At 37.8% G+C, this 24879-nt stretch overlaps 1 protein-coding gene and 1 long non-coding RNA gene across 4 annotated transcripts in view; one reads left to right on the top strand and one right to left on the bottom strand.

Annotated features, from left to right (window-relative positions):
- LOC137849814 (uncharacterized) overlaps positions 1-24879 on the bottom strand; it is a 313574-nt gene that overhangs the window by 157040 nt on the left and 131655 nt on the right. The gene's annotated exons all lie outside the window — the stretch shown is intronic.
- Positions 1-24879, top strand: part of ARHGAP42 (Rho GTPase activating protein 42) — a 168800-nt gene that overhangs the window by 70050 nt on the left and 73871 nt on the right. For 2 of the 3 annotated variants that reach the window (XM_068669745.1, XM_068669762.1), the window contains exon 4: positions 23036-23107. The exons of the other annotated variant lie outside the window; for it this stretch is intronic. In XM_068669745.1, the coding sequence (XP_068525846.1) occupies positions 23036-23107 (72 nt within the window). The remainder of the gene's footprint in view (positions 1-23035; positions 23108-24879) is intronic. 3 annotated transcript variants of the gene reach the window in all.

Below are 24879 nucleotides of genomic sequence, written 5' to 3' on the forward strand. Positions count from 1 at the left end.
AGTGAGTACAGATAACAATAGGAAGTGATTACTGAAAACCAAGAAACAAAACAATGGCTCATAGCCAAATTTCAGAAAATTTCTGATGTACTTTGCAGCATTTTTCATTTAAGAGAGAGACATTGCTTGCTGGTCCCAATTTTGAAAAGTACCATTAAGAGACAGATTAAATCTTCCTTTCACTCAAAGTGCAAAATGAGGGGTTAGTTGGAAAACTGCTTGCTACTTCTCATTTTACAAACCCAATTTATCCTCGATTTCATGCACTTGTGTTCTCTGCATTTCGGTGAATGTGATCTTGCACTGCAGGACAGTAACTTCTCAAAATGTTTTGAGAGGCAGCCACTGAGCAGTGTGGCAGGAATGAGTTTATTGCACTGACATGTTAGTCTCTGTAGTAATGCATGTAGTTGTGAATTCAGCCTGCAGGCGCTCTGGCTTTCAGTGTGGTCACTAACCAGTGTCTTCTCAGATGACTGTTGACATAGAAAAGAAAAAAGTGTTTGCACTTCTAAATGAGTATTTCAAAGCAAGCAGAGCTTTCCTGGACTATCCAACCTTCCAGCAATGAAGTTATGCATTTAATGTGTGACTGTGCAAAGGAAGGAAATGGATTTGCTCATAGCAGATGGTATTTTTTGTACACTTTACTGCCCTGTAACAATGTCAGAACTGCCACTTGATTTTTTTAATGGTCTCTGAATTCATCTCCACTTCTTCCAGTGGTATGAGAAAAGGTACTTCATTCTTACGAACAATTTATTCTAGATTTTTTCATCATTTATTATTTCTCTGGAATAGTATTAAGCCATATATTTCTTCTCTTATTGAGTGTTCTGGTAGATGTGATCAAAAATGGAAAATCACACAAGCACTTTATGTACCTAAGGGTATGTACAAACAAAGATGTCTTTATTTAAAAACAAAAACACACAATTAAAAAACAAAAACAACCACTACCACCACCACCAACAAAACAACCTTTTCAGAAGAATGCAAATCAATGAAGTTTTCTTGTAGTCAAAGCAGTTCGGTATTCTGCCTTGGGGAAGTTGCATAATCTGCATGGGCCCACAGCTATATCACAGATATAGAAGTTTCATGTAAAATCTTCTCATGGGGATGTTTTCAGATTTGCAGAACACTTAAACTGTGTTGTTTTTTTTTTTCTTCTCAAGTGCCTGCAGAAGCTCAAATTGTCGTTACTTTGAAAAACTCTTTTAGATGCCTCTCCCTGAGCAAGTGTTTTTACTTTGATCTAAGACTGCAAGTGATTAACGTTTTTTTTTATTTTTTCAGTAGCCATGCCAGTTTATGCATGCACTCCAGGAAAGTGACCTGGATGAAAGCAAAACAGAAATGAAACTTTTTACTGGTTATTGTTCAGCTCCATCACCACAAACTGTTTCAGCATCACAACAGAGGGCAAAGAGTCAAACAGTGCATGAGTAAGCAATGCAACATCAGCAAATCCTGCTCAAGTTAGCATGGCTACCAAAATAAATGCCTGCAATCTAGCTCTCCATGCAATGTTTGTTGCAGTCTTGTCGATACACCTAGTGGTGGTCAAAGGAAGAGGTTATTTTTGTAGCAGTACCAGAGCCTTTTAAATTACAGTTCTTCGGCATATGAGACTTAAATAACTTCAGCATTTTATTGGGTCAAATATCAGTAAAGTTTTATATGTGTGCCACTGTAAAATTGTTTTTCACACTATAAAGTCAATTTAAATCTGTCTATAACCTTATCTATTTTATTTTCATATTAGTTTGTTTATCATTATACCGAATTTAAAGGAAAAACGTGGTTGGAAGGAAGGAATTAGCCTGAGCAGATACATGGCACCTTTCTAATTTACTCTTGAAATTCGTGCTGGGGTACCAGAGTGCAGTTTCTGCGGAGTGAGGCAATGCTGTCAATAATAGCATGGCCATAGTGAAAGATTTTCCAGCGATCCAGCACCTATAAAAGTTCATTTATCTCTGAATTGTTCAAATCTATGGCCAACCTACTTTTCTTCTGAAAATGCCTTAAATGTTCATACAGGTGCTTTTGTTTCCTGAAAGGATGCATGCTTACAAGCTACGAGTTAACATTTCCTGGGCATGGGACCATTGCAAACAGCTTGGCTGACTTTGGCTTTGTGCCTGGACATTTTCATTCATGAATACTTGTTAAAACAAAATACAACTTCCAATTACATTCAGCTCTTAGAATAGCTAGTATCCTCAGCTTTTTTTTAAAAAAAAACAAAAAACAAAAAACAATGACGTTAGGGGTTCAAAGGTGTTGGTGAGATAATGAATAGTGGCTTATTGGTTACTGCCATGGCTCTTATGCCTGTCAAGAACCAAGCACAGCACAGAAGTGGAGCATTTAAGCATCAGACTGCCCTTCTCAGTGTTCTATTTCATAGCAGCTACACTATATAACACAACATGATTAATTCCTAATGTACTAGATAGTAGAGGTTTGTAGTTATTAACCCTGCTCTCACAGTTACTGGAACTGACCCATTTACCTGTGGGGACCCACAGTGTCTGTGAGGCTGAAATTCATTTTCATACAAGAGTACAGTATTGGTCAAATAGTGACTGCAGGGCCAGCTGCACCAACAGCACAACCCCACCTGTATGAGTTCTCAGCCTCCAACAGGTATTAAATGACTTCTAATAAGCTTGTATGTACTTAGCTGCTTGGTCCCAATAGCCACCACTTATCCACTGATAAAGATATTCTCTAAAGACAGAAACCTCTTTTAATGTCTGAGCTCTGGAGTATCTGTGGATTAGCAAGTATTTACAAAATTATACTCAGGCTCATTCATTTTCTATTTTAAGCAATAATAGTGTTAACTTTCTACATGACCATGTTGAGATTTCCAGGAAGGAAGACTTGCTACTATGAAATGAATTTCTTGGGCCTACAGTGAGAGGTTTGTTTCCAAGGTACCCATTTCCAAAATGACAAGCCAAGAATAATACTTGTTATGATAATGACTATCACAAAAGGGATGTAGTTACATTTGTAACCCAGTTGGTAGAAGAAATTTTCAGTAAAGATTACTCTAGTACAGTGTCCTAAAAATGGCAGCAGCTGTTATGGGCCCAACAATTCCAGGAACATGGTCTTTCTTTAAAGTAGCATCTTAATATAATGTGATAACATAATTGGACTATCTGCTGTAATTTGCAAGGTCCATTTTCAAAATCATCTTTAAAATTGCTCGTGTTAGCACCTAGAAGTGTCATCCTGTTTTTCTCACTCAGCACTGGGTGAGGCTACACCTGGAGTCCTGTGTCCTGTTCTGGACCTCCCCAGTACAAGAGAGACATGGACATACTGGACCTCACAGCACCTCTGCTGTGAGAAGAGGCTGAGAGCTGGGACTGGTCAACCTGGAGAAGAGGAGGCTTGGTGGATCTCATCACTGTCTGTAAATACCTGAAGGGAGGGTGGAAATGAGATGGAGCCAGGCTGGTTTTAGTGGTGCCCAGTGCCAGGAACAAGAAGCAATGGGCACAAACTGGAACACAGGTGGTTGTGTCTAAACATCATGAAGCACATCTTTACCATGAGGGTGATGAAGTGTGGAAACAGGTTGTCCAGAGTAGTAGTATCCTCCTTGGAGATCTTCCAAAGTTGCCTGGACATGGTCTTAGGCAACCTGCTCTGGGTGTTCTTGCTTGAGCAGGGGTGGGACCAGATGGACCCAGAAGCCCCTTCCTACCTCAGCCATTCTCTGATTCTGTGATGCTGTATTTTATAAATAAGTTTGCTGGTTCTAGGTTTATTAATAATGAAGTTTAGGAAGTTAATAACACTTGTGTTTAAACCACAATCATGACAAATGTCTGTGCATTTACACTGATTCATGCATGCTATTAGCAGTCAAAACTGTTTTCTTAAATTTTATGTCATTAGCTGGGGCATCTTTTAAAAGCATTTTCAATGTTTTGTTAAATCAAACAAATCACAACAGCAGAAATATATTAATACTTTAATGTGGATAGGTTTTTAAAAGCTAAAAGCAGCTTTCTAGTTTTTGACTCACAGATTCATTACAAACAGGTCAAGATGTTTATATATATTTATCATTCTAAATTCAGTGTCTGTCATTCTAGATTGAATACAATTTCTGTAAACATCGGCAGGTTGAATAATTGTTCAAAACACTAGGAATACCTAAGCATATGTATAGATAATAAATGTATAATTTGCCTGCTTTGCTCTTTGTATTTTTATCCTCATACTTTTCCTTAGGGATTTTCAGAATCTGTTGTATAAAAGCAATGAGATGAGGATCTGATACAGCACTTTTCAAACGGTCTTTTATTGCATTTTTCTGCATGAGTTCCTGAAAAGAGGGAATTTTATCTTCTTAATTTGTACACGATGAGCAAAACTTTTGGTTTTTTTTCTGTGGGAAGTGTGTATGCTGCTTACATCATCTAGTTAAGAGGCAATCATCTGACAGGAAGAAATTGGGAGAGAATTTAGGCTGAATGTCAGGAAAACTTCCTCAGGATGAGCTACATAGTGAAACGCTGTGCCAAGGAAAACAGAAGTGTCTAAGGCACAAAATGAGACCGAGCCAAGTGTTAGAAAATGTAATGTAGAAGCAAAGTACTTAGTATTGTTAGCTTATTCAGTGACTGTAGATCCTCCTTAGACTGAAACATGGTTAATCAGATGGTCATAAAATGTTGTTTAGTAACTTATTTCAAAGGTGTCTGTCATGATAATGAGCTAAGAATACCATATACTTCTCACAAAGATTTCCACTCTCTTTCAAGGGAGTGGGATTATGGGGAATAGAAGAGACAGTCAGAAGTTGGATGATCGCTAATGAATATCTGCTTTTCCAGTTGTATATAAGAGTCATTAGCCATGACTTTTTACCAAGACTGCTTTTTGTGAGGCTATAAAGAGAGCTCTCACTATGTAGGAGCCTAAATTTCTATGTAGTGTTGTGTAGCTGGCTAATTTTCTTGCTTATTTACAGAAAATAAAGGAACTAATAAGTCAAATATAACTGTTTCTGGCAATCTGGAGAACTTGAAACAAAATCGTAGCTTTAACAATCATATTTCTGCCAACATCTCTTGGCTTCTTTCTTGGGCGATCTTTTTATCCCTTACTGCCTCACTGTTAAATATTCATGAAGAGTTTTTTTGCCTTTGTATTGTTTGTTTGAGTTAAAATTTTGGGGCGTTTGTTCATGTTTTGGACTGGGAAAAAATTTACTGATGACATTCAGGAACTCAAGCTCCTGATCTCTTTTAGAAGTCTGTCGCTGAGGAGCAGCCTGTACATCTGCCTTCATTTCTCTAGGCTCTCGCTCTGAAGAAGGCACCCTCTTTCTCTGTACTGAGGAAAGCATATGAAAACTCAGTTTCAGGATTTCTGACAAATCCAACTTTTTAAAATAAATGCTGTGGTGAGTCTGACAGCTCAGTATCCCTTAAGGGATAATGTGCGGTAATTGAAAAACATTGTTTTTACTTTTCATAGTAAGTCAGAAAGTTCTTGCTTCAGTTAGTCGAGTGTTTATTTGTTCTTTTATTGATTTCCAACTTTCCCTTCACATAGTAATGGACCTCACAAGGAGCCTGGCTGGGGTCCTTTCACTCCACTCTGAGTTTTGTTGACATGTGCAAAGTGAGGAAAACAGGCCTGGCCACAGCATTTATAGATCCGGATTTAGAAAAGCAAAGAGAGAAAGTAATAACAGCGCAGGACGTGTCTGGGGCAATTCTTACCTAGGTTTAACAGCCAGCATGAAAGAAAGAGTCTGGGAAGGTTTGAAGTGGGGACCTTGCAAAGTAAAACTTGTTGCTTATTTGGAAAGATTTATCTTAATCATGTAATTCATGCAATTGTTAATGCTTTAAATTTTAAATAAAGTAAAAAGGATAACAATAACTAAAAATATCACACAACACAACCTCTCCACTAAGGCAGAGATTCCTTCTCTTCTTAAATTAAAAAATTCCCCTTCAGTACAAGAAGGTTTGTTTTTATGTTGGTTTTGGTTTTTCTTCTGGGGGGAACAATGTCTTTTCTTGCGATACATGTTGAAGAAGTGAAGGATATTTTTAGCATAGTAAAATGGCTGCATTTAGCAGTGTCCTCAGTAGAACAATTTACTATTAAAAATGTTGTGAAGCATAGGTATATTGGAATTCTGGGTCTATTTTTCTTAATTAGTTCTGTGCCGCAATTATGCTGTTTCCTGTGTTTATGTAGTCATTTCCCTCTTGATAATATGTAATGTAAACACTCAAGCTAAGGATTTTTTTGTTTGTTTGGAAAGCCGTAAAGGGAAGAAAAACCAGAAAAGTTTTCTTTACCCTGGTTATCTGAAATGGCATTTTAAAGTTTTCTTTTGCTTTCATTATGGTTTGAACTCTCAGCCTGGTCAAGAGACATAGACTGTTTGTATTAGTGGTAGTGATAAAAAGATAAATACCTAAACTTGTAAGTACACAGCTGAGCTATTTTTCCTTCATTGTGGTTATGCTTGTGATGACTTTATCTTTTATAATTTTTGCTAGGACAATCCATAGAATAAGCCATGAGAAGAAATGGCATGTCTTACCAGATGATTAGCCACTTACTATGACCATATCAATTCCTGGTTTATGTCTGTCTGCTAAATATTTTCAGAGGGATGAAAGCAAGATGGGATTTTTGTTTATTGCTTGTTTTTCTTTTACACCAGGCAGTGTTCAGTTTGTTGAGGAACAGAAGCTGTTAAATTTGCTAAAAAACAGGAAACAATAAGAGAAAAAGGGTATCGCTCTCTCAGTTAATGAAACTCACCAGCTTCAGCCATCTTTGCAATTTTTCACAGATCAAAGAAAGTTGAAAGCATTCTCTAACAACTTATAAACAAATCTTACGAATAGAAGATGGGAAATAATTCTGCTGACAGAAATAAGAAGCAAGACGAAGGGAGAAGGGGGACAGAAGCTCCCTTGCTAGGGAGATAGGCAAAGCTTCTTCCAGTAAGTGAGGGTAGTGACAAAAACAAACTGAACTTGTGCTCACTGAAGAAAAAAACAAGAATTCAGGACACAGCCAAAACAGAAGTTCTCTGAAGTGCTTTGTACAATGAAGGAGTAGGTGGTGGCATGCACGTTCTTTGTTATGTGAAAGAATTTTTAGGAAGAAAATCACAAGACTATCCTAAAAAGAGAAGAATGAAAGCATGGGGAATACAAAACTGGAGCCCCAGATGTGTGCAGCAAACTTGTCCCAGAATATTGTCCTCTAGTGAGCTTTTGCAATCAATTACAAGGCACAAATCGGTTGTTTTCTTTCTTTTCCTTTTTAACTTGCTGGCCAGTAGCTTCTGTTAATCCATTTAAAATTCGTAAAGGGTGGAAGAATGAATATTTTTCACATAAATGAGAATTGGGAGGGAAAAAAAAACACAAAACAAACAAACAAAAAAAACTCTTTACACACAGTGCTGTCTGCATCTGAATCTGATAACTTTGCCGTTACCAGTGCGTGCAGTGTTGGGGTATTCAAAAGCAGGAGGCTTTTAGCAGCTCCTGTCTGGCCAGAGGAGCGCAGGCCATAGTGGTCAATGCTGTGTCATGGTGCAGAACCCCAGATCAAAAAAATGAGTTGGGAAGAACCAGTTCCTGCCCTTCCACTTCTTATTTCTGAACACACTGAAGATGAGACTTTAATGCTTCGTAAGACTTTCGTTATCAGTAGGTACAATAGGAATTTTCTTAAGCATGTTCTTGTGAAGTTTTCCAGTGATCAGCGCATCCCAGAGTCTGACCTTGCATGTGTTTTACTTTTCTGTTGGCCCAGAACACTTTTCAAGGAGGCTCTTCATTCTGTCAATTGTGTGTAACAATATCAGAGTCCCTCCCGATTAATCAGAGACAGATTTTAGCGTCTCGCCCTTCGCATTCCTGACATTAACTCTTTGAGCTGAACTGAAGAGCAGAGGTTGCTGTTCCTCTCTAGGCACTTGCCAGGCATGTTTGGTATTTTCATACAGAGACAACATGTCCTAAGTTAAGTTTTGCTTTTGAATGTTAGGAATCTTGGGGTCTGCTTTTGCCTTCAGGGCACATCAGTAGTTCTGTAAGTTACCAGAAGGGTAAGTCCATGCTGTTGTGAACCCTCTGGCTGTTAAAGATCATTGGCTGGTGTAGACATGTTTGTAGCATATCCTGGTTAAAACTTCATTCGTAAAACCATGCTCTAATGAACATTTCCTAAAATGGATTTAGGTGCTTAATTGTAGATGTACAGCAGTGGCCTGAGAAGCTGAATTAAAGATGGTTTAACAATGGTAGCGTTACAGGAACTTAGTGTGTAATTCCGTGATCCATAAGAAGGTAGATAGGACATGCTTCTTTTCCAGATTGGAAAAGAAGTGTTGGTGTCCATGGTAAAACATAGATATTTTATACCACCACTTGGGCAACAGTCATCAAAATACCAGCAGGGAGATTTCTAAGTAACCCTTAATAACTCCCAGATATTTTCCTGCCTGTAACCCCTGCATGTCGGACTCACCAATACCTTAAATCTTGCTCAGAAGCTCATAGGAAGCAGGTAAAAAGAAAAAAAAAAAAAGGAAAAAAAAAAAAGGAAGGTAAGAAGGTTTGAGTATTAATAATTACTGATGAATTCTTTCAACCTTCCCAGGGCATCTCCAGCGCATATTACAGAACCTGGCTGAGAACTGAGCAGGTCTGGATAACCACTGCGGGGCTGCAGTGGTGGAGGAAGCCTGTTCTCCTCAGCTTTCCTATCAGTGCACGGGAGCTGCACGTTTATTCCACAGTTGTGGCTCCCGAAGCAGGAGCAGCAACTGTCCCAGCAGGACAGGCAGGCTGGGACGGGCTCACACAGGCGCCGCTGGCTATTCAGCAAAGTGCTTGTAGTTGCACGCACTGCAGCAATGCAAAAAGTTCAAGCAGCACTTCCATCCTTCAAACTTTTATTGCTAATGAGGGCCCTTTATTCAAATCCATTTCTTGGCAAGACGTACTGTGAGAGGAATGAAGTCAATTTTGTTAAAAGTTACTGTGGGAGGGTAATAACAGTATTGTTAAAACCCATGTCTGGATAATTCCCTTGATGCCTTTCTTTGCATCCTAATTTCCCCACGAAGCCTAATTAACAACATGCCAGTGTTTACATCTTTGATACTTGTAATTCTTGGGACAGTATTTGCTATTTGGAGTAGAGACTTGACACATGAGAAGAGCTGTGCAATTTTATTTTTATTTATATCCAGGTTACAAAGGGATAAGAGGAGAAATAGAAGAAAAAAGGATGTAGGGAATAAGCTGAATTTTTAAAATGAAAAATTTTCGTAATACATTAATTTTTGAAATTTTCCCCAACCACTTCAGCTTCATTATAAAGCATAATATCTTTGAATTTATTTAGGCCCCTTTTGTATGCAGATGTTTCTTCTGGATAGTATCTAATATTCCAACAAATACAGGACTCCTTTGCTGGTGTGTATGCCACAAGCAGGAGAGGAGAGAAGAGTAACATGCTTTCTCTGAAGACACTTTCAAGTCTAAGATCTGACTTCCTTCAGTTTAACACGTGTAACTAGTATGTATTTATTAATCATCATAAAATTAGCCATGTCCTTTAATAATTCAGCTGGATTTTTTGTCATGATATTGAACTCTAGTATTCAGTTTCTCAAGACCGTTATATATTACTACTACAATAACAATTTTATAGAATTCTTATCAGCTGCTGTTTTGTGTCAAGCAGCCTGTTGTTTTCTGTACTGCTAGGTCATAAACAGAAGGCAATCACATTTTACTTTATCCATTTTAACGTTTTTAATTTCTCCATTTCTTTGTTTATCTTTTAAACTTTATTGTGTTGCTTTTCTTGAAGCTTATTTTCGTTCATATTTACATTTTTTTGTAGATAGTAATGACTGAAGGTTTATATTTTGTTATGTAATCAGATTTTAAAATACATTGTTTTAAATGTAAATTTGTGTATAATTTTTTTTAAAGGGTACATATATTACAATGTCTGTGTTACAGACTTAAAGACACTTGTAAATGTTCGCATCACATACTTTTCCTATTGTAATTTGAATTCATAAAACGCTATTGGATATAATAGTTGGTAGCAAGAAAAGATATAGTTTAACCTTCTTTGGGTCAAATATTTGATATATTTTACCTGTCTCTGCACTTCAACTACTTAAGAAGAAAATCAAAAAAAAAGAAAATCTAAAAATAAATCTAGCATTCTTTTGAAAGTTACAATAAAATAAATAATTTTACAGAAATGAGAGTATCTGACTTTATATATTTACTTATACACATACATATATATGGAACATGACTGTTTTCAGCAATCCATTTTCTTCAAGAGTTATTTTGTGTGTCTTGAAAACATTAAATGGAATAAATGTAAGCGTTTATAGGAATTTCATTTCAGCAATTCAGAATGCTTGAAAGGCATAGAATATTCCTCTGAGAACAAAGCTGCTTTCTACATGCAGATGACGTTATATTATGTGGCGTAAATAATTTTTAAGGCTGCCAATAAAATGTATTTGACATTTCATTGCCACTATGTGTTATCAGAAGGAGCTTTCTCACTGGGTAGTGGCAGGTTTGTAGCCTCTGACTTACTGCTGCGTGGGGTGATTGATAATGTGCATCTGTTGCTCAGGCTCAGCTCAGCAGGACAGTTTGAGCATCAGCTATCAAAACGTCTTTAACAGTTAATATGGTTTGTCAAAGACTGATGCATTTAGTAGTAGGTGATTATAAAAAATGCAATTTCTGTTCCACATGCAAACAGTAGTAATTGAGCAGGTTTTTCTTGGTGGTGTTTAAAGTTCTGCTTCAGGTATTGGTGGCATGACAGTACCCACGAATCGTGCATTTGTGACCAAAATTGATTAGCATATAAATATTAAAGCTTACTTACTCTAAAATAACAACAATTCTGGGAGTTTAAGTATAATGATATTTTCTCTTTAAATATTTATAAGGCAACAAAGATATTTCAAGCTTACTGCAAATTCACAAATGTGGAATTTGAAACAGATGGAATGAATATTTAGCTTTTCCCTCTAGAGACATCACAAGAAATGAATGCAGCGAGTGAACAAGATACTTAAAAGGAAATAGCCTTAGAAAGAAGTATTAAATGAACATGTAAATAGTATACTTTATCCTAGATATGCTAAACACCATTTTTTTCCATCTTTAAAGCATCTTTTAATAGATGGAAATTTTGCAGCCAACTTAATTGTCTTTTGCCTGCAATAATAAGTTCAGGCAAGGCTGTTGAGATACATGTGAAACTTTTTGCCATAACTTCATGGTACAGTTATTCTCATCCGAGAGTCTTTGTTCCCTTCCCTTTTTGTCTGGTCATTCACTGAACAATGTCTAAAATCATAGTAATCATAAAAGGTTTGAAGTCATCAACTACTAACTGTATAGTTCCGTTAAATATTTTTTCTGCCATGAATTTTACCTATGCTTGCAAGAAGAGTAGAATGTATATCGGGCATGTCTCCAGACAGTGCGGGATGGCCCCCTGCCCTGCTTCTCCGGTTCATGCCTCGAGAGGAATAGCCATGGCTGGTGCCAGCGACAGCGTAGAGGTGTGCTGGTTACCAACAGAAAATGTGAGCAGCAGAAGCAGTGTGCTGTAACAGGACTCCATGGTACAGGGGCAGAATGCTTATTTCCCAGACTGAACATCATTACATCTTAAAGAGAAGTAGATCTGCACTGGCAAGTTTGGGTTTTAACATGCACGATGGCATGGATCGGACAGTAGGTTTCAAATGTACTAATTGCAGCACTCCACGTGTGTATCTGTTGGTGCTACCTGTAATAACTATGCTAGAAATTAATTAAACAAAATGAAATCAAGATGTATAAAAACAGAATTTCATTGTGTGCCTAAGATGAAGCCATATTTTTTATTACTTAATATATTTTTAATGAAGTTTAATGTAGTTTCCATTTAGCCCCTCCTTAGAGATTTCTGTTAAAATGAACTTGACTTTTTTTCTTTTAATTTCTGGAGGAAGTTGTTTCTTACGCTATTTCATTAGCTATAGTACTTTGGTAATTTATTCTTGGTCATTTTGGGGGTTATGACTACACTTGTAGTTCAACTGTTTAGTCAGGTATTAGATGTGTCCTGTACCTTTGTGAGTGCAACTTTGGACTAAGCATTATTTCACAGTAACCTTTAGTGAATCCTATAACATCTATGGTGTTCATACTGGCTCTGCTGAATCTGACTGCTTTCTGATGAATGAGCAGTGACTCTTCTGTCTAGTCCCAAATTTCTTTGGGAAATAAAACTTTAAATGGGTTTGCAGAATCCTTTGAGTAAGAACCAACTTCAGGCGCAGTGGCCCAGAACTTTTTTTTTTTTTTTTTTTAAACTTTGGTCTCTCAATACCAGTCCTTAGAGTTCATATTTCTCTGTTACTACTTGGCACCAAAGAAGGTTAACCAGTGTTAGTACAGAGTGATCTGAAGGGTTTCAGGGTCATGCACAAGGCTTGTCTTCTAGGAGGAAGCAAGGAGCTTTTGCTCCACGATCATTGAACATGAAGAGGACATTGGTGCTTCCTTTCACACTGAGAGATCCCAGTTACTGGACACTGAGACCTTTGAGTAGCTGAAGTACCATAAATGTTGTAGTTTGCCATAGAGATGGAGATAGCACAAAAAAGGCAAACGCTTAAGAATGGTTGTGCTTTTATCTGATACTCACTATGTTGCACCTGACATCCGAGAGGGCAGAAGTTTTCTTCACCTTGGTTATGAGCTTGTGGAAAGATCTCAAAAAATAGTGCCCAACTTGGAGACTGTTGAGTGTAAAATCAATGAAATGTGATTTTCCGTGAACACATTATTAACGTACTGTTCTAACAAAAAGTATCATAAACAGTTCTTTTTAATTGCATTCTGTGCTTAAAAAGAAAAAAAAATGGTTTGATGGAGTGTTTCCGAAAGGATGTGTACTCAATCATTTCTGCCAGTGAGCTCACAATATTGATTCATTGCAAACTTCAGTGTTTTCTTCCTTGCCTGATGTTAGAGAGATGTCTTACTATTTGGAATTCTCCCCAGTTTATGGGATAAAGTCCCATCTGGTTAATGATCACAAACATAGTTGCAGTACTCTCTGCAAGGTTTGCTTGTTTTTAAGCCATGCTTAGCAATCTTAGCATGAATGGGAGTGCTCGTTCATTTATTTATTTATTATTTTTCCCCTCCAAATGCAGTCCTGGGGGGATTCCTTGAATTGGCTTCCCTTGATGAAGTCTTTGGCTTATTGTTCCATTAGAACAGGAAATGGTACAACTACTGTCCTGGTGCTTTTCTTGCTTAGAAGAATGATGAAACGTTTTTTTTTCCTTCTCAGCCTAGGAATTTCTTTTCTTTCTGTTAGTCCTGGTCTCAATTACAGCTGATGTAATATTCTCTACCTAACTTGCCCTGTATCTTACGTGAATTGGAGACTGGCAGAGGAGAGAGCAGAGTTAAGATTAATACCACCTTGGTAGGCTGTTGATTCTGTGAAGGGCACAGAGAATAATGTTTAGAATAACAGTTAACAGTTTCTGTCTGGAAACAGAGAATAATGTTATTCACAGAAACCAGTGGGGAAAACAAACAAACAAACTAAACAACAACAAAAAAAACACTCTGAAATATGCATATTTTTAAAGAGCAGTATTGTTACCTTGATGCGTGTGAAAGATGCCTTGCAGAGTCCACAATAATATAAATTTCTGTAATAGCTTTCTTGAACCAAAGGGGTTAACAGAATGGGACATCTGAGTTAAAAAAAAATAGCTTTTCACATCTCTGTTTTTCCTTCTCTTTCTGTTACAACAACACAGACCTCCTAGATTTTTCTTTTTCTTTTCTTTCTTTGTAAATTCCTGCAGCGTCACGATGGTTAAGCGAGGACAGTCACAGGAAGGGCAGCAGGGCAAACCGAATGCTTGGCTAATTGCTGTGGGATTTGACTATACCAGGGAAATAAACTGTAGAGTCTCCTGCTTGCATGGAATTTACAGTGTCCTAAAGGGAGACAGAGGGGAAAAATTAAGGCTTGCTGGTTGCAGGAGCGGTGAGCCAGTACCTCCAACAAAGTAGCCCTGCGTAGGTGGGGACAAGGCAAATCTGACTACTGAGACAGAAAGCTCTGATGGTGTTAGGATTACTTTCTTGTGGCATCTCCTTTGGAAATTTTTGCATGCCACAGACATTTGAAGCTTTGCAGGAGAATATGGATTGCTCAGGGTATGAGATTGTAAGGATTCCATCAAAAATATTCCAAACTGCTTCAGATACTAAGGTCTTACCAAAGATCATCTTTTCAAGATCAAGTTTATTTCTCCATAAATGAAGTTGTGTGCTCTTTAGTAGCACTTGCCTCCATCTCAGCAGCACTCAAAACCATCGATGCACCAACAGTTTCTCTTCAGGTGAACATTAAAGGATGTCTCTAACCAGATGACGTTTGACCAGAGAACATTTCTGGTTCATGCAAAAGCAGACATATCTCTTGCCTTGTCAGTTTGCCTGGAAATAGAAAAAGGCATTCATGCATTCATGGAAGTGGAACGCGAGTTGATATCCAGCATGATAATACCATAGCATCATTAGAGGACACAGAGATAAAAAGACAGAGCATTCTTTATGGAGTACTTTTACATCTGAAATATGGAGACTTCTAACAAAAATCCCTATCTTATTTCACCTCTCCAAAAATCAGTATTTCTGAAATAGTAAATAATCCTCAAAATGGAAAAAAAAAAAAAAAAAAAAAAAAAAAAAAAAAAAAAAAGGCAGAATCTGATAGCAAATACTTTGAAATGTAAAGCTTTTTAATCTAGTTTAAGCACCCAAAATTAGATGTTGGGGGTAGAAATGTATCAGAAAGCCTTTATTTACCAAGCCCCTTACCAAGCAATTGCGAAGTCAGGATACATAAAAATAGAAATAATGATTGCAATGTTACGTTTAAATTATTATGCTTATGTGCCACATCCTTTTTCCTCTATACATGTATCTTATATCAATATGTAGTTTGTAGAATAACAGTGTTTAGGTTTAAAAATTTGATGATAGAATGTGAGTAAGCGTTATTCACAAGGACTGACTTTATCCAAAGGGGGCTGTTTTTTTCTTGTGCTTGCTCTATAATCAATAGAGAAAAACTCCTTGAGGAGACCTAAAGTCTGAAGTTCAGTTCCTGCTCCACATTGTTCTTTGGAGGAGTGTTTCTTCCTCTAATGTTTCAAGAGGACTCTATAAGGAGACTTGTGTTTATATGCTAAAGGCAGCCTTTGTACATGTTCTTGTGTGTTATTTCTTGACTATTTCAAGAAATAGTCGTTTCAAGTATGACACCATATTCATATTTTTTAAACAGTGAATTACCATAAATTATAGGATGATTTGTTTCCTGTAAATATCAACATAGGTTATACAATATAAAAAATAAAAAATGTTCACTTGAAAAAACTTTGAGAAAAATTATTTGTTCAGCACTAAATAACTACCCCCAGCCTTCAGTGGTGTGGGGTCTCTGAGCATTCTCTTGGGGCAATGTGCTAAGGCCTTTTGATATAGCACTAGCCTTTTGCTAAGAAGCTGAATGTTGCACTACACATTGTACATAGAAGTGTCCAACCTATGTTATTACTAGTCCATAGTTAAGACTTTGTGATCTTCTGATCCTGAATTAACATCTGTGTTTCAGTTCTACTTGAAATAACTGGCATTGGGAGTGATATTTAAAAAATATATAAATCTATCACAAGCTTGAATATTGCTTGATATCATCTTTTTTGTACATGTGGGAAGGGTTCTGATAAACTTCAAATATATTCTTAAAATATTTACTGTGTCAAATAGATATGTGCTCTGAAATGCATATTATTAAGTTTATGTAATATGTATTATGTACTTTTAGTATTTTAAAATAAGAACTGAGGACTTAAATACATGACTAGTGTTTCACAATGAAATGACATATTTATATTCTTTGTAGAATGTATATAACCTGGTATATAACTAAGTTACATAAATGCCTGATTGTCTGTATTTGGTTTCTGTTGTTGCATTTGAAGTTGTATTGATTAGGAGCTGTTGATACATGCCACAGAGTGAAAGAAGCATTGTTGTGTTTTGTTTTTTTTTCTGACAGATCGTGACGTTAGGAATTAGTAGGATTTGGGGAAAGGATTCCAAATTGTATAATTTCTTTTGTCTCTACGTATTTCTACATTAGTAATGCGTGAATATATTTGCTATGAGATTTGTTGCCTTGCTTGAATGAATTTAATTGCTATTTTCTAATAGTCTTACACCAACATGAAGCAAATCAGTATTTGTCAGCATTCAGGACCTATGAGTCATTCAGCACTTCAAGGAACTGAGTTTTATTTCCAATATGCAGGCATGATAATTCTGTGTTGCAGGGAAAGTACTTGTAGCAGTAGTATTTTTTTCGCATATACGGAATATCCAACATCTGCTTTCATAGTTAAAACATTTTACTATAGTTCAGATGAGCTTTATTAATCCCTTATTTTGTTACTGGGGAATTGCCTCACTTGCTGTTGTTGCTGTCTTTTTGTCAGTTGGGAATCCTGTTAGTTACTTCTCTGTGTGAGCTGCCTAAAGTCTTTAACTCTGCAAATACACATACACACCTTAAGAGGTATTGTGTTTTTATTGTTACTGGTGTTTTTGTTGTTGTTGTTGTTGTTTGTTTTATACTGCAATACAGCATTTGTAGATTGCCAGGTGAAGCTCAGAGCTTGTAAAAACTCTTCAGGGCTTAAGATTTCTGTGTCCATATTGTTAGTATTTAATAAAGAATAAGCAGCTGCATCAATGTTTAGTTAAATTTAGTTAAATTTTAGTTCAATTTCTGTCTATATGCACTGGTCCTAAATGAAACAAGATGAAGAATAGTGGAGGTGCAAACTGCCTATCATATGCTGTCCCAAATTTGGGCTAGAGTTGATTCAATTTAGTTCAAAAAGCTGAACGTCAGCCCTGGTCCTGCAGCTTTTCCCACCTGCATGCATATTGCTTCAGTTGGATGCATTATGGCAAAAATACATTCATACATAGCTCAAATGGTTTATGTTGCAAATAGGGAAGTTCCTGTCTCTTGACTGACATGCTTTATATTTGACTGAAGAGTAGCTGTGTGCAGGTGAATAGCAATGCGCAGCAGGATGAAGGAAAATTAAAAACAACGATTCCCACTTGATATAAGGGGGGAAAAATCCCACCAGGAGTGCAATTGACCACCCAGAGAGGCTGGCTGGTCTCTGTCCTTGGAGGTTTTCAGGACAAACCCCCGAACAGCATGGTTCACCTTCTGTACAGACTGTGACCTGAGCAGGGGGATTAATCTCAAGAACCACCTGAGGTGCCTTCAAACTAGAATTACTGTGTCTTTCTATGAAAGATGGAAAACAGGAGTAAAAAAAAAAAAAAAAAGACATTTTTATTCACAGCAATAAAACAAAACAAACCAAAAAAAATTCAGTTCAAAGAACATTCTGTATTTCATAAACAGAAAACAGAGGTGTGATATGTTCTGCTATAAAGCTTTTTATCAGAGTTTATTTTGGATTCCTTGCATAAAATATTCACATGCAAGAAAGCATATATCCCAAATATAAGTTGGTGTAGTATTTATACCCTAATGTTACGTAAATCATATGAATTTATATTTAGGCAAATACATAAAAACAGAAAATAAATTCAAAATTAGCCAGAAATTCAAGTTATGTATATATAATTTATGTAATACAGTATGTCATAGAAAACTTATTCCAGAAATTAACTTGGGCTTAAATTTAGGATAATCTAGGAATGGAAATGTTTAGATAGCTTTACAAATAACTTTTTTTTTTTTTTTCCTTTCTAACATGGTTTAATAATCATGATTCCCATAAGGATATGTTAGTTGATGTTGTGGGGTTTTTTCTTCATTCTACTGATGACTTATTTTTTTCTGAAAAAGAACAGTTTAATAATGTTAGCCAACTGTGTCCCTAAGCATGAATGTGGACTTTCTCTCTGGTATGTGAAAACCACAGTTTATTCTCACCATTAGTACTTTAATTCAATTTTACAGCAAACTTCTGGAAGGAAAGGTGATGGGTTGGAAAGGTGAAAAAACATGACTGAGAAAAGACAACTTAAGGTGATTCACCGTGTTGGCTCGAGGGGTGTCAGAGCACAGAGCAGTATTGCAGTTATTGAAACTGAGGGTGACCCCATACATTGTCAAAGCTGGCTGAGAAAAAATACTCCATTTTTATGTGGTTCTTTTTCAAGTAGTTTTTGCAAATTCAGTGTGATTTTGGTGGTACTTATGTTAATGGTACTTTTAGCAATAATACTAAATGGAGGGATTTATACATATCAAAGTTAGAAAGTTGATTTAAATTCTTCATAAAAATTTGTTTCTTTTTACTGGATCTATCTAATGTAAATTTCTCAGTTTTCAAAGTAACATGTTCTATTGTATCTTCCTTACTGCGTGTCTAGCATCTTAATTTAGAAAAGACTGTTGAACTGACGCTGAGTTAGAATTGCACAATTCTTTTTTTTTTTTTTTTTTTTTTTTTCTGGAGGAATATGGGTACTTTTCCAAATGAGAGAAACTATCCCATTATTTGATTGAATGCCATGTGTTGGCCATGCAGGGAGATGGAATTGTGCACCAGTCAATAGCTGAATTAGAAAAGAGTGTGACTTCTGAATTAGAAAAGAGTGTGACTTCCTTACAGGTATGACTAATCTGAATAAGCTCTTAAGAAAAAAGATCTGTATTTTAAACACAGCGTGGATTTCTGAAATTGCTATTTACAGAAACCACTATAGACTTTTTGACATGGTTTGCTTGTTCCAAGTGTCTGTGATTTCAGCCTGCTGCAATAACTGAGTAAGAAGGGGATTATCGTCTTGGCAGGAAGAAAGTTACTATATTAGAGCCACACAGGGAAAATTCCAGATTATCTGAAGCAATTGAATTACAATAAAAATGGTTGTGGGAAGATTAGGTTCCTAATTCTGGAGGGCTGGGCTTAGCCAATTTTTAACCCTTTAAATAAAAGTAATTGCAGTGAAGAGAATCAGTGATGAAAAGAAATGAATAAATGCATAAGGCAAAACAGTTCTTCTTTCTATGTATTTTTTAGTTTCCAAAAGCTAGGCAGGAGCTGGTGGCAGTCAACAGGAGGCTTTGGAGCAGGCTGTGTCCTGTGATCCGGGCTGTCAAGAGGCAGCTGCTGGCTTCTCTGGTACTTCACTGCCGTGTTCATCCCAGAGCAACAACCCATCACTTGACTAGCTCATACTTGTGCCAGGAGGTGATGTGCCACATCTCTGGGCAGCAGAAACTTCCAGCCCAGGGATGTTCTGTTGATGTGGCCCAGCAGTTCTCTTCCAAGGCACAAACTCTAACTTGATGAAGTTTGTGACAGCTTTTAATTAGTCTTGTGATCCCCACTGGCTGCTCCCAGCTGGCTCTAGCTTTGTGAGAAATCCAGCAAAGCCACTTCCTTCCCAGCTGATTCCTCGCAAAGCCACGTGCTGCCTATGAAAACCTTCTTCCACAGTGCTCAAGGCGGGACTCCTCCAAAAGATTTCATTCAGAGTTGAGTGAGGCTGGTGGTAATCATGTTTCAGTCACTTTAAGGCTATCAAGAGGATACTACACGTCTTGAGGTCTCCTGGTGGGGCATGGAGGCTATCTGTATGCAATAGCTTTGAGCGAAGTGAAGAAGTATTCAGCTCCACATGGAGTTTGTTTGGACTCACAATGACTAGCCACAAGACTGGCAAGGACAGATAGATAGGCTGCACCGATGGGCTGAGGTCAACTGCATGAGGTTCAACAAGGTCAAGTGCTGGGTCCTGCACCTGGGGCGCAATAACCCCAGGCAGAGCTACAGGCTGGGAGATGAGTGGTTGGAGAGCTGCCAGGCAGAGAAGGACCTGGGAGTGATGGTGGACAGTCGGCTGAATATGAGCCAGCAGTGTGCTCTGGTGGCCAAGAAGGCCAACGGCATCCTGGCTTGTATCAGAAACAGTGTGACCTGCAGGGCTAGGGAGGTGATCGTCCCCCTGTACTCGGCTCTGGTGAGGCCGCACCTCGAGTACTGTGTTCAGTTTTGGGCCCCTCGCTACAAGAAGGACATCGAGGTGCTCGAGTGGGTCCAGAGAAGGGCGACGAAGCTGGTGAGGGGCCTGGAGAACAAGTCCTACGAGGAGCGGCTGAGGGAGCTGGGCTTGTTCAGCCTGGAGAAGAGGAGGCTCAGGGGTGACCTTATTGCTCTCTACAGGTACCTCAAAGGAGGCTGTGGCGAGGTGGGGGTTGGTCTGTTCTCCTACATGCCTGGTGACAGGACGAGGGGGAATGGGCTAAAGTTGCGCCAGGGGAGTTTTAGGTTAGATGTTAGGAAGAACTTCTTTACTGAAAGGGTTGTTAGGCACTGGAACGGGCTGCCCAGGGAGGTGGTGGAGTCACCATCCCTGGAAGTCTTCAAAAGACGTTTAGATGTAGAGCTTAGGGATATGGTTTAGTGGGGACTGTTAGTGTTAGGTTAGAGGTTGGACTCGATGATCTTGAGGTCTCTTCCAACCTAGAAATTCTGTGATTCTGTGATTCTGTGTGACTGTTGACATCACGAGTAATAATTCAATAACAAGAATGTCTCCTTTAATTGAACACTGAGGTGTTTGGTATATCGTTGGTGTATATAAAAATGACTGTGAAAGCAAGGAAACTTACTTCTGTACATGCAAAGAAAGAAAAGATACATCCACACTTCTGTCCCAGTGACGCCAGCAAGCCTTCATGATTTCTGTACAAGCCAAAAGCCATATACATGCTCTGTAAGCTCTCAAAGTTTCCAGCTGCTTCCAGGCATGTGCACTGCAATTCTGCCTGATGGTGTACAAGTCATTTAGCATTTTTGCACCCCTGTTAATTTTTATCTGCCTTATTTGTATAGTAATCCTTGGGATAGGAATTACCTTCTGTTAGGTGCATGCACTTTGCCTTGCAGAAAGTGTTGAATCTCAGCTAGATTGCTAGATATAGGCCATAAGTCTATATATGTGGGGGAAATGCCAGCTGGGAGAATAGTACAGCTTTGCAGTCTGTTCCAGTCAAACTAATGGAATATGTTGAATAAAGCAAAAGCTCACTGAAGCCACCCAGCACTCTGGTCCTCTACTTTCTGAGTGCCTGATTTTTAATTATTACCATAAAAAATGGGTTCATTTTGATCACTGCATCATCAAACATGCCACTGTGCTGCTTTGGACTTTGTTACATCAGGATGTCAGAGAGAGACTTGACTTCTCCTAAAACTCTGCCCCACTGAGATAAGTGGTGATTCTGTGGTCTTTGAAATGGTAATGTTAGGTTTGGGAGGAAAGAAAATGTGTTTGTGTTTTAATAGTTTTGTTCTGTATGTTTATTGTTACAGCCCTTTGGGAAGCTTTTGTGCTCTAATGACAATGTAACTTATCAATTATTGGAAGAATTACAAGAGCTTTATTCATTCACATTTGGCTTAGGTACATGTTAGCTTTGCCCAGACCTCCAAACGTGCCAAAGCCCAAATTTGGAATGTGATGAGTATGGTATAAAGGCTGGACTGGTGAGGAGCAAAAGAGCTGTTCATGCGGAAAGCCTAAAGTTTTGCCTGTACTTAGTGCAATATAATATTGTAATGTGTTTTATTGTGCTTTATTTCTGATGTGTTGGCAGTTTTCAGAAAAGATGCATGAAAGCTGTGTGTACAGAATGAGGCATTTTTGGGGAGGTGTGGTCCTTTGTCTAGGAAGCTGGAGCAAAAAAGGGCTATTTTTCCTGAAAGGTAGAAAAAAATGCACTTAGGAAAGATAATGTTGACAATAATTATACATACATATTTTTTTTTATCGTGAATACAATAGTAAAAGAGTAGAAAATCATTTAATGAAAGAAAAAGGTAAATACACCCTTTGTAGACAGGGCGCAATGCAATGACTCGACTGTGTTGTAGGCACAAAGCCTGGATTTGATGAAAAATTGTATATAATGTTTCTTCTGATTTTTCTCCAGTAAAATCAGAATTCAGTTGGTTATTCTGTCTGTCCTTAGAAGGCACATGGTTAAGTCAAGCTACATTTTATGGAGAGGGGTAAAATGGCATGACTGGCATTTGTATTCTGCTGCCTGTGCGTGTCCAGCCCAAATGATGAGGGGCTACTGAAGGTGGTTGGGGCTGTGAGCGATCTCCAGAGGTGGGTTCCAGGCCTGGATTTACACGAAATAAACAAAGACCATGAGGGGAACACTGTGATTCATTACGAATCCTCACTGAGGTTAAAGTGATAAAAATAGCTGTCAGACATCTTCAGTTAATTAAGAAAAAAAAAAAAAAAGTAAAGTGAAGGAATCCAATCTAGAATATTTTGTAAACTGTCTGCTTTTCTTTTTAGAGTTCCCTCTGCTCCCATACTCTTCTCTGCTCAGTTTAAATAGGCATATAATCCAAAGAGATAGCTAAAAGATTCAGCTGTCAAAGCTTCAGAATTTGTAAACATACGCTTTTTAGGCAGTGCTGTCATTATTACTATGTCTTGTCTGCTCTGCCAAAACGTTTTCTTGGAAGTTTTCATTTTCTATTCCGATTTTAGACAAGATACAAGAAGTGGAAGTAAAATACCAGAAAACTCTTCTATGTCTTACAATTAAACTTATTACACCATTAATTACAATTGCTTTAGTTGCTCATAGACATGTTGCATGACTAGTGTAGTATGTTTTATCTAAGAAGCCAGAATTATTTTAGTCCTACCCATATGCTGTTAGTAGGATGTTATGGACATGAATCTTTCCATCTTATACATCAGCAGGATTACAGTGACTGCGATTTCTGCAAATACTCAATATTGAAAATACATGCTTTGTGTTAACTTTTCAGATCCAGAATGCAAATGATGTGCTCATAGCACCCCTGGAAAAGTTTCGTAAAGAGCAAATAGGAGCAGCAAAAGTAAGTGGCTATGGAAACAATTCTCTTTCATTTCCTGTTTATTTATCAGTGTGTTTTGAAACCTGGACTAAAAACAGGCAGACGTATTCAAATATATTTGATGCCATTGTCATTAACATATTAGCAAATTGAATGGAATTATTTGCTTCAGAGAAGGAGATAATCTAGATACTGAGTTTAAAGACTGAGTATATGAATAAGGTGTAGCGCTTTCTGTGTATTGTATGTGATTCTTGCACATTCTTACCATCTGGAATTGTGTTTATCTTTTGATGTCTGCATTTATGTTTCTTTGTGCCTTGGGTTATCACAGAACCATACAGAGTGTTCAAACATTTATCATGGGTGCAATGGTCCTGAAGTGGCTGTTGTGTAAAGACCAAGAGAAGTTGGTGTGCCAAAGGCATACTATTTCCTTCTGACTTCCCTCTCCGCTTCACACAGCTGATGCAGCGTGGTGATGGTTATCTTTATGTTGCCCAGAGATTCTCCCATGGAGGATGTGCTGCAGTTGATGATTTGAACCGGTTCTTTGGTGTTAGCTAAACAGCGCGTGCTGCCTCTATCAGGTAGTCAGGAAAGCAGATGTTATTGGGAAAAAAAAAAAAGATGTCAAAATGAACTTCATCTAGAAGAGCTATTTTCAGTCTGATCCTGTATTTTTAAGTGGTTATCAGTCACTACTTTGATCCCAGAGATACTTAAAGGCTGTGGTAGTCAGTGATACGGTTAATAACCTTTCCTCCTGTTACACAAATATGCTAGTTCTGAAGCATTTTGCATCTTGTACTAGCACTCATAAAATTTTCTGGGAAACCTTCCATCTGTAAGGTTAAATGGGTACAAAAAAATCTTTGATGTTGTAGCTGAGGTTACACTTGTGCTGTACTCAAACAACCTCAGAAGGAGAACAGAGATGTTGGAAAGAGAGACTGCAGGCTTATGCTTTTTTTACCGCTGTTGTGAATGTGCAGAAAACAGATGAGACTGCTTCCGCACAGTAACTAAATAAACATTTGAGAAGATTTTTTACAGTGAACTTGAGGTCAGCTTTCTCTGAAATTGATGCTTTTTTACTTCTTGCTTGATATTTTTTTGTGTACAACTGCATTCTTTTCTTGTCCCACCCTGCTGCTGTTAGATGCAGGGTGGAAGTTTGTTTACTGTGCTGCTGCACAAATCAAACTGTAATCGCAGCACAAAACTATTTGCACTTTTCAGTGGGTTTTAGTTGCATTGTTTAGCTCTTTGAGCTGCCACTTCATTTTGTATTCCTATAGCTTAAGCGATACTGTTCTCTCTTGAGAACCTTTATTGAAAGCTTAACCTGCTGTGCTATTGATTGTCCTGGGACATCAGAGAGAAGAATCATGGGTGGATCATGCAGGGCTCTGTGCAGAAGTATATAAGACACTGCTGTCCCCTTTGACAAGCCTTGTGATATCTCTCAGTAGATGTCATATTTTAATGTTCTAAATGAAGATTATTCCTTTACTTTTTAAATCGGCAATTGTTCAACATTAATTCCAGAGTACTGCAGGACAGACTGAATCCTCTCAATTCAGTATATCACAGGGCTAGTTTATCCTGTCTACATCCCCTCCAGATATGGGCATTTACCCATCTTATATTGTTTGGGGAAATGGTGATCATTTTAACTTGTATGTGGTCATGCAACAGTGTACTAAAAAAGAACAGGAGAGAACCTGGATCAACTACTTTTCTTCCCATGTCTAATGCATTTTATTATGCAACATTATGTGTGCTTTGGG

This window comes from Anas acuta, chromosome 1, assembly GCF_963932015.1.
Source record: "Anas acuta chromosome 1, bAnaAcu1.1, whole genome shotgun sequence".
Lineage (NCBI taxonomy): Eukaryota > Metazoa > Chordata > Aves > Anseriformes > Anatidae > Anas > Anas acuta.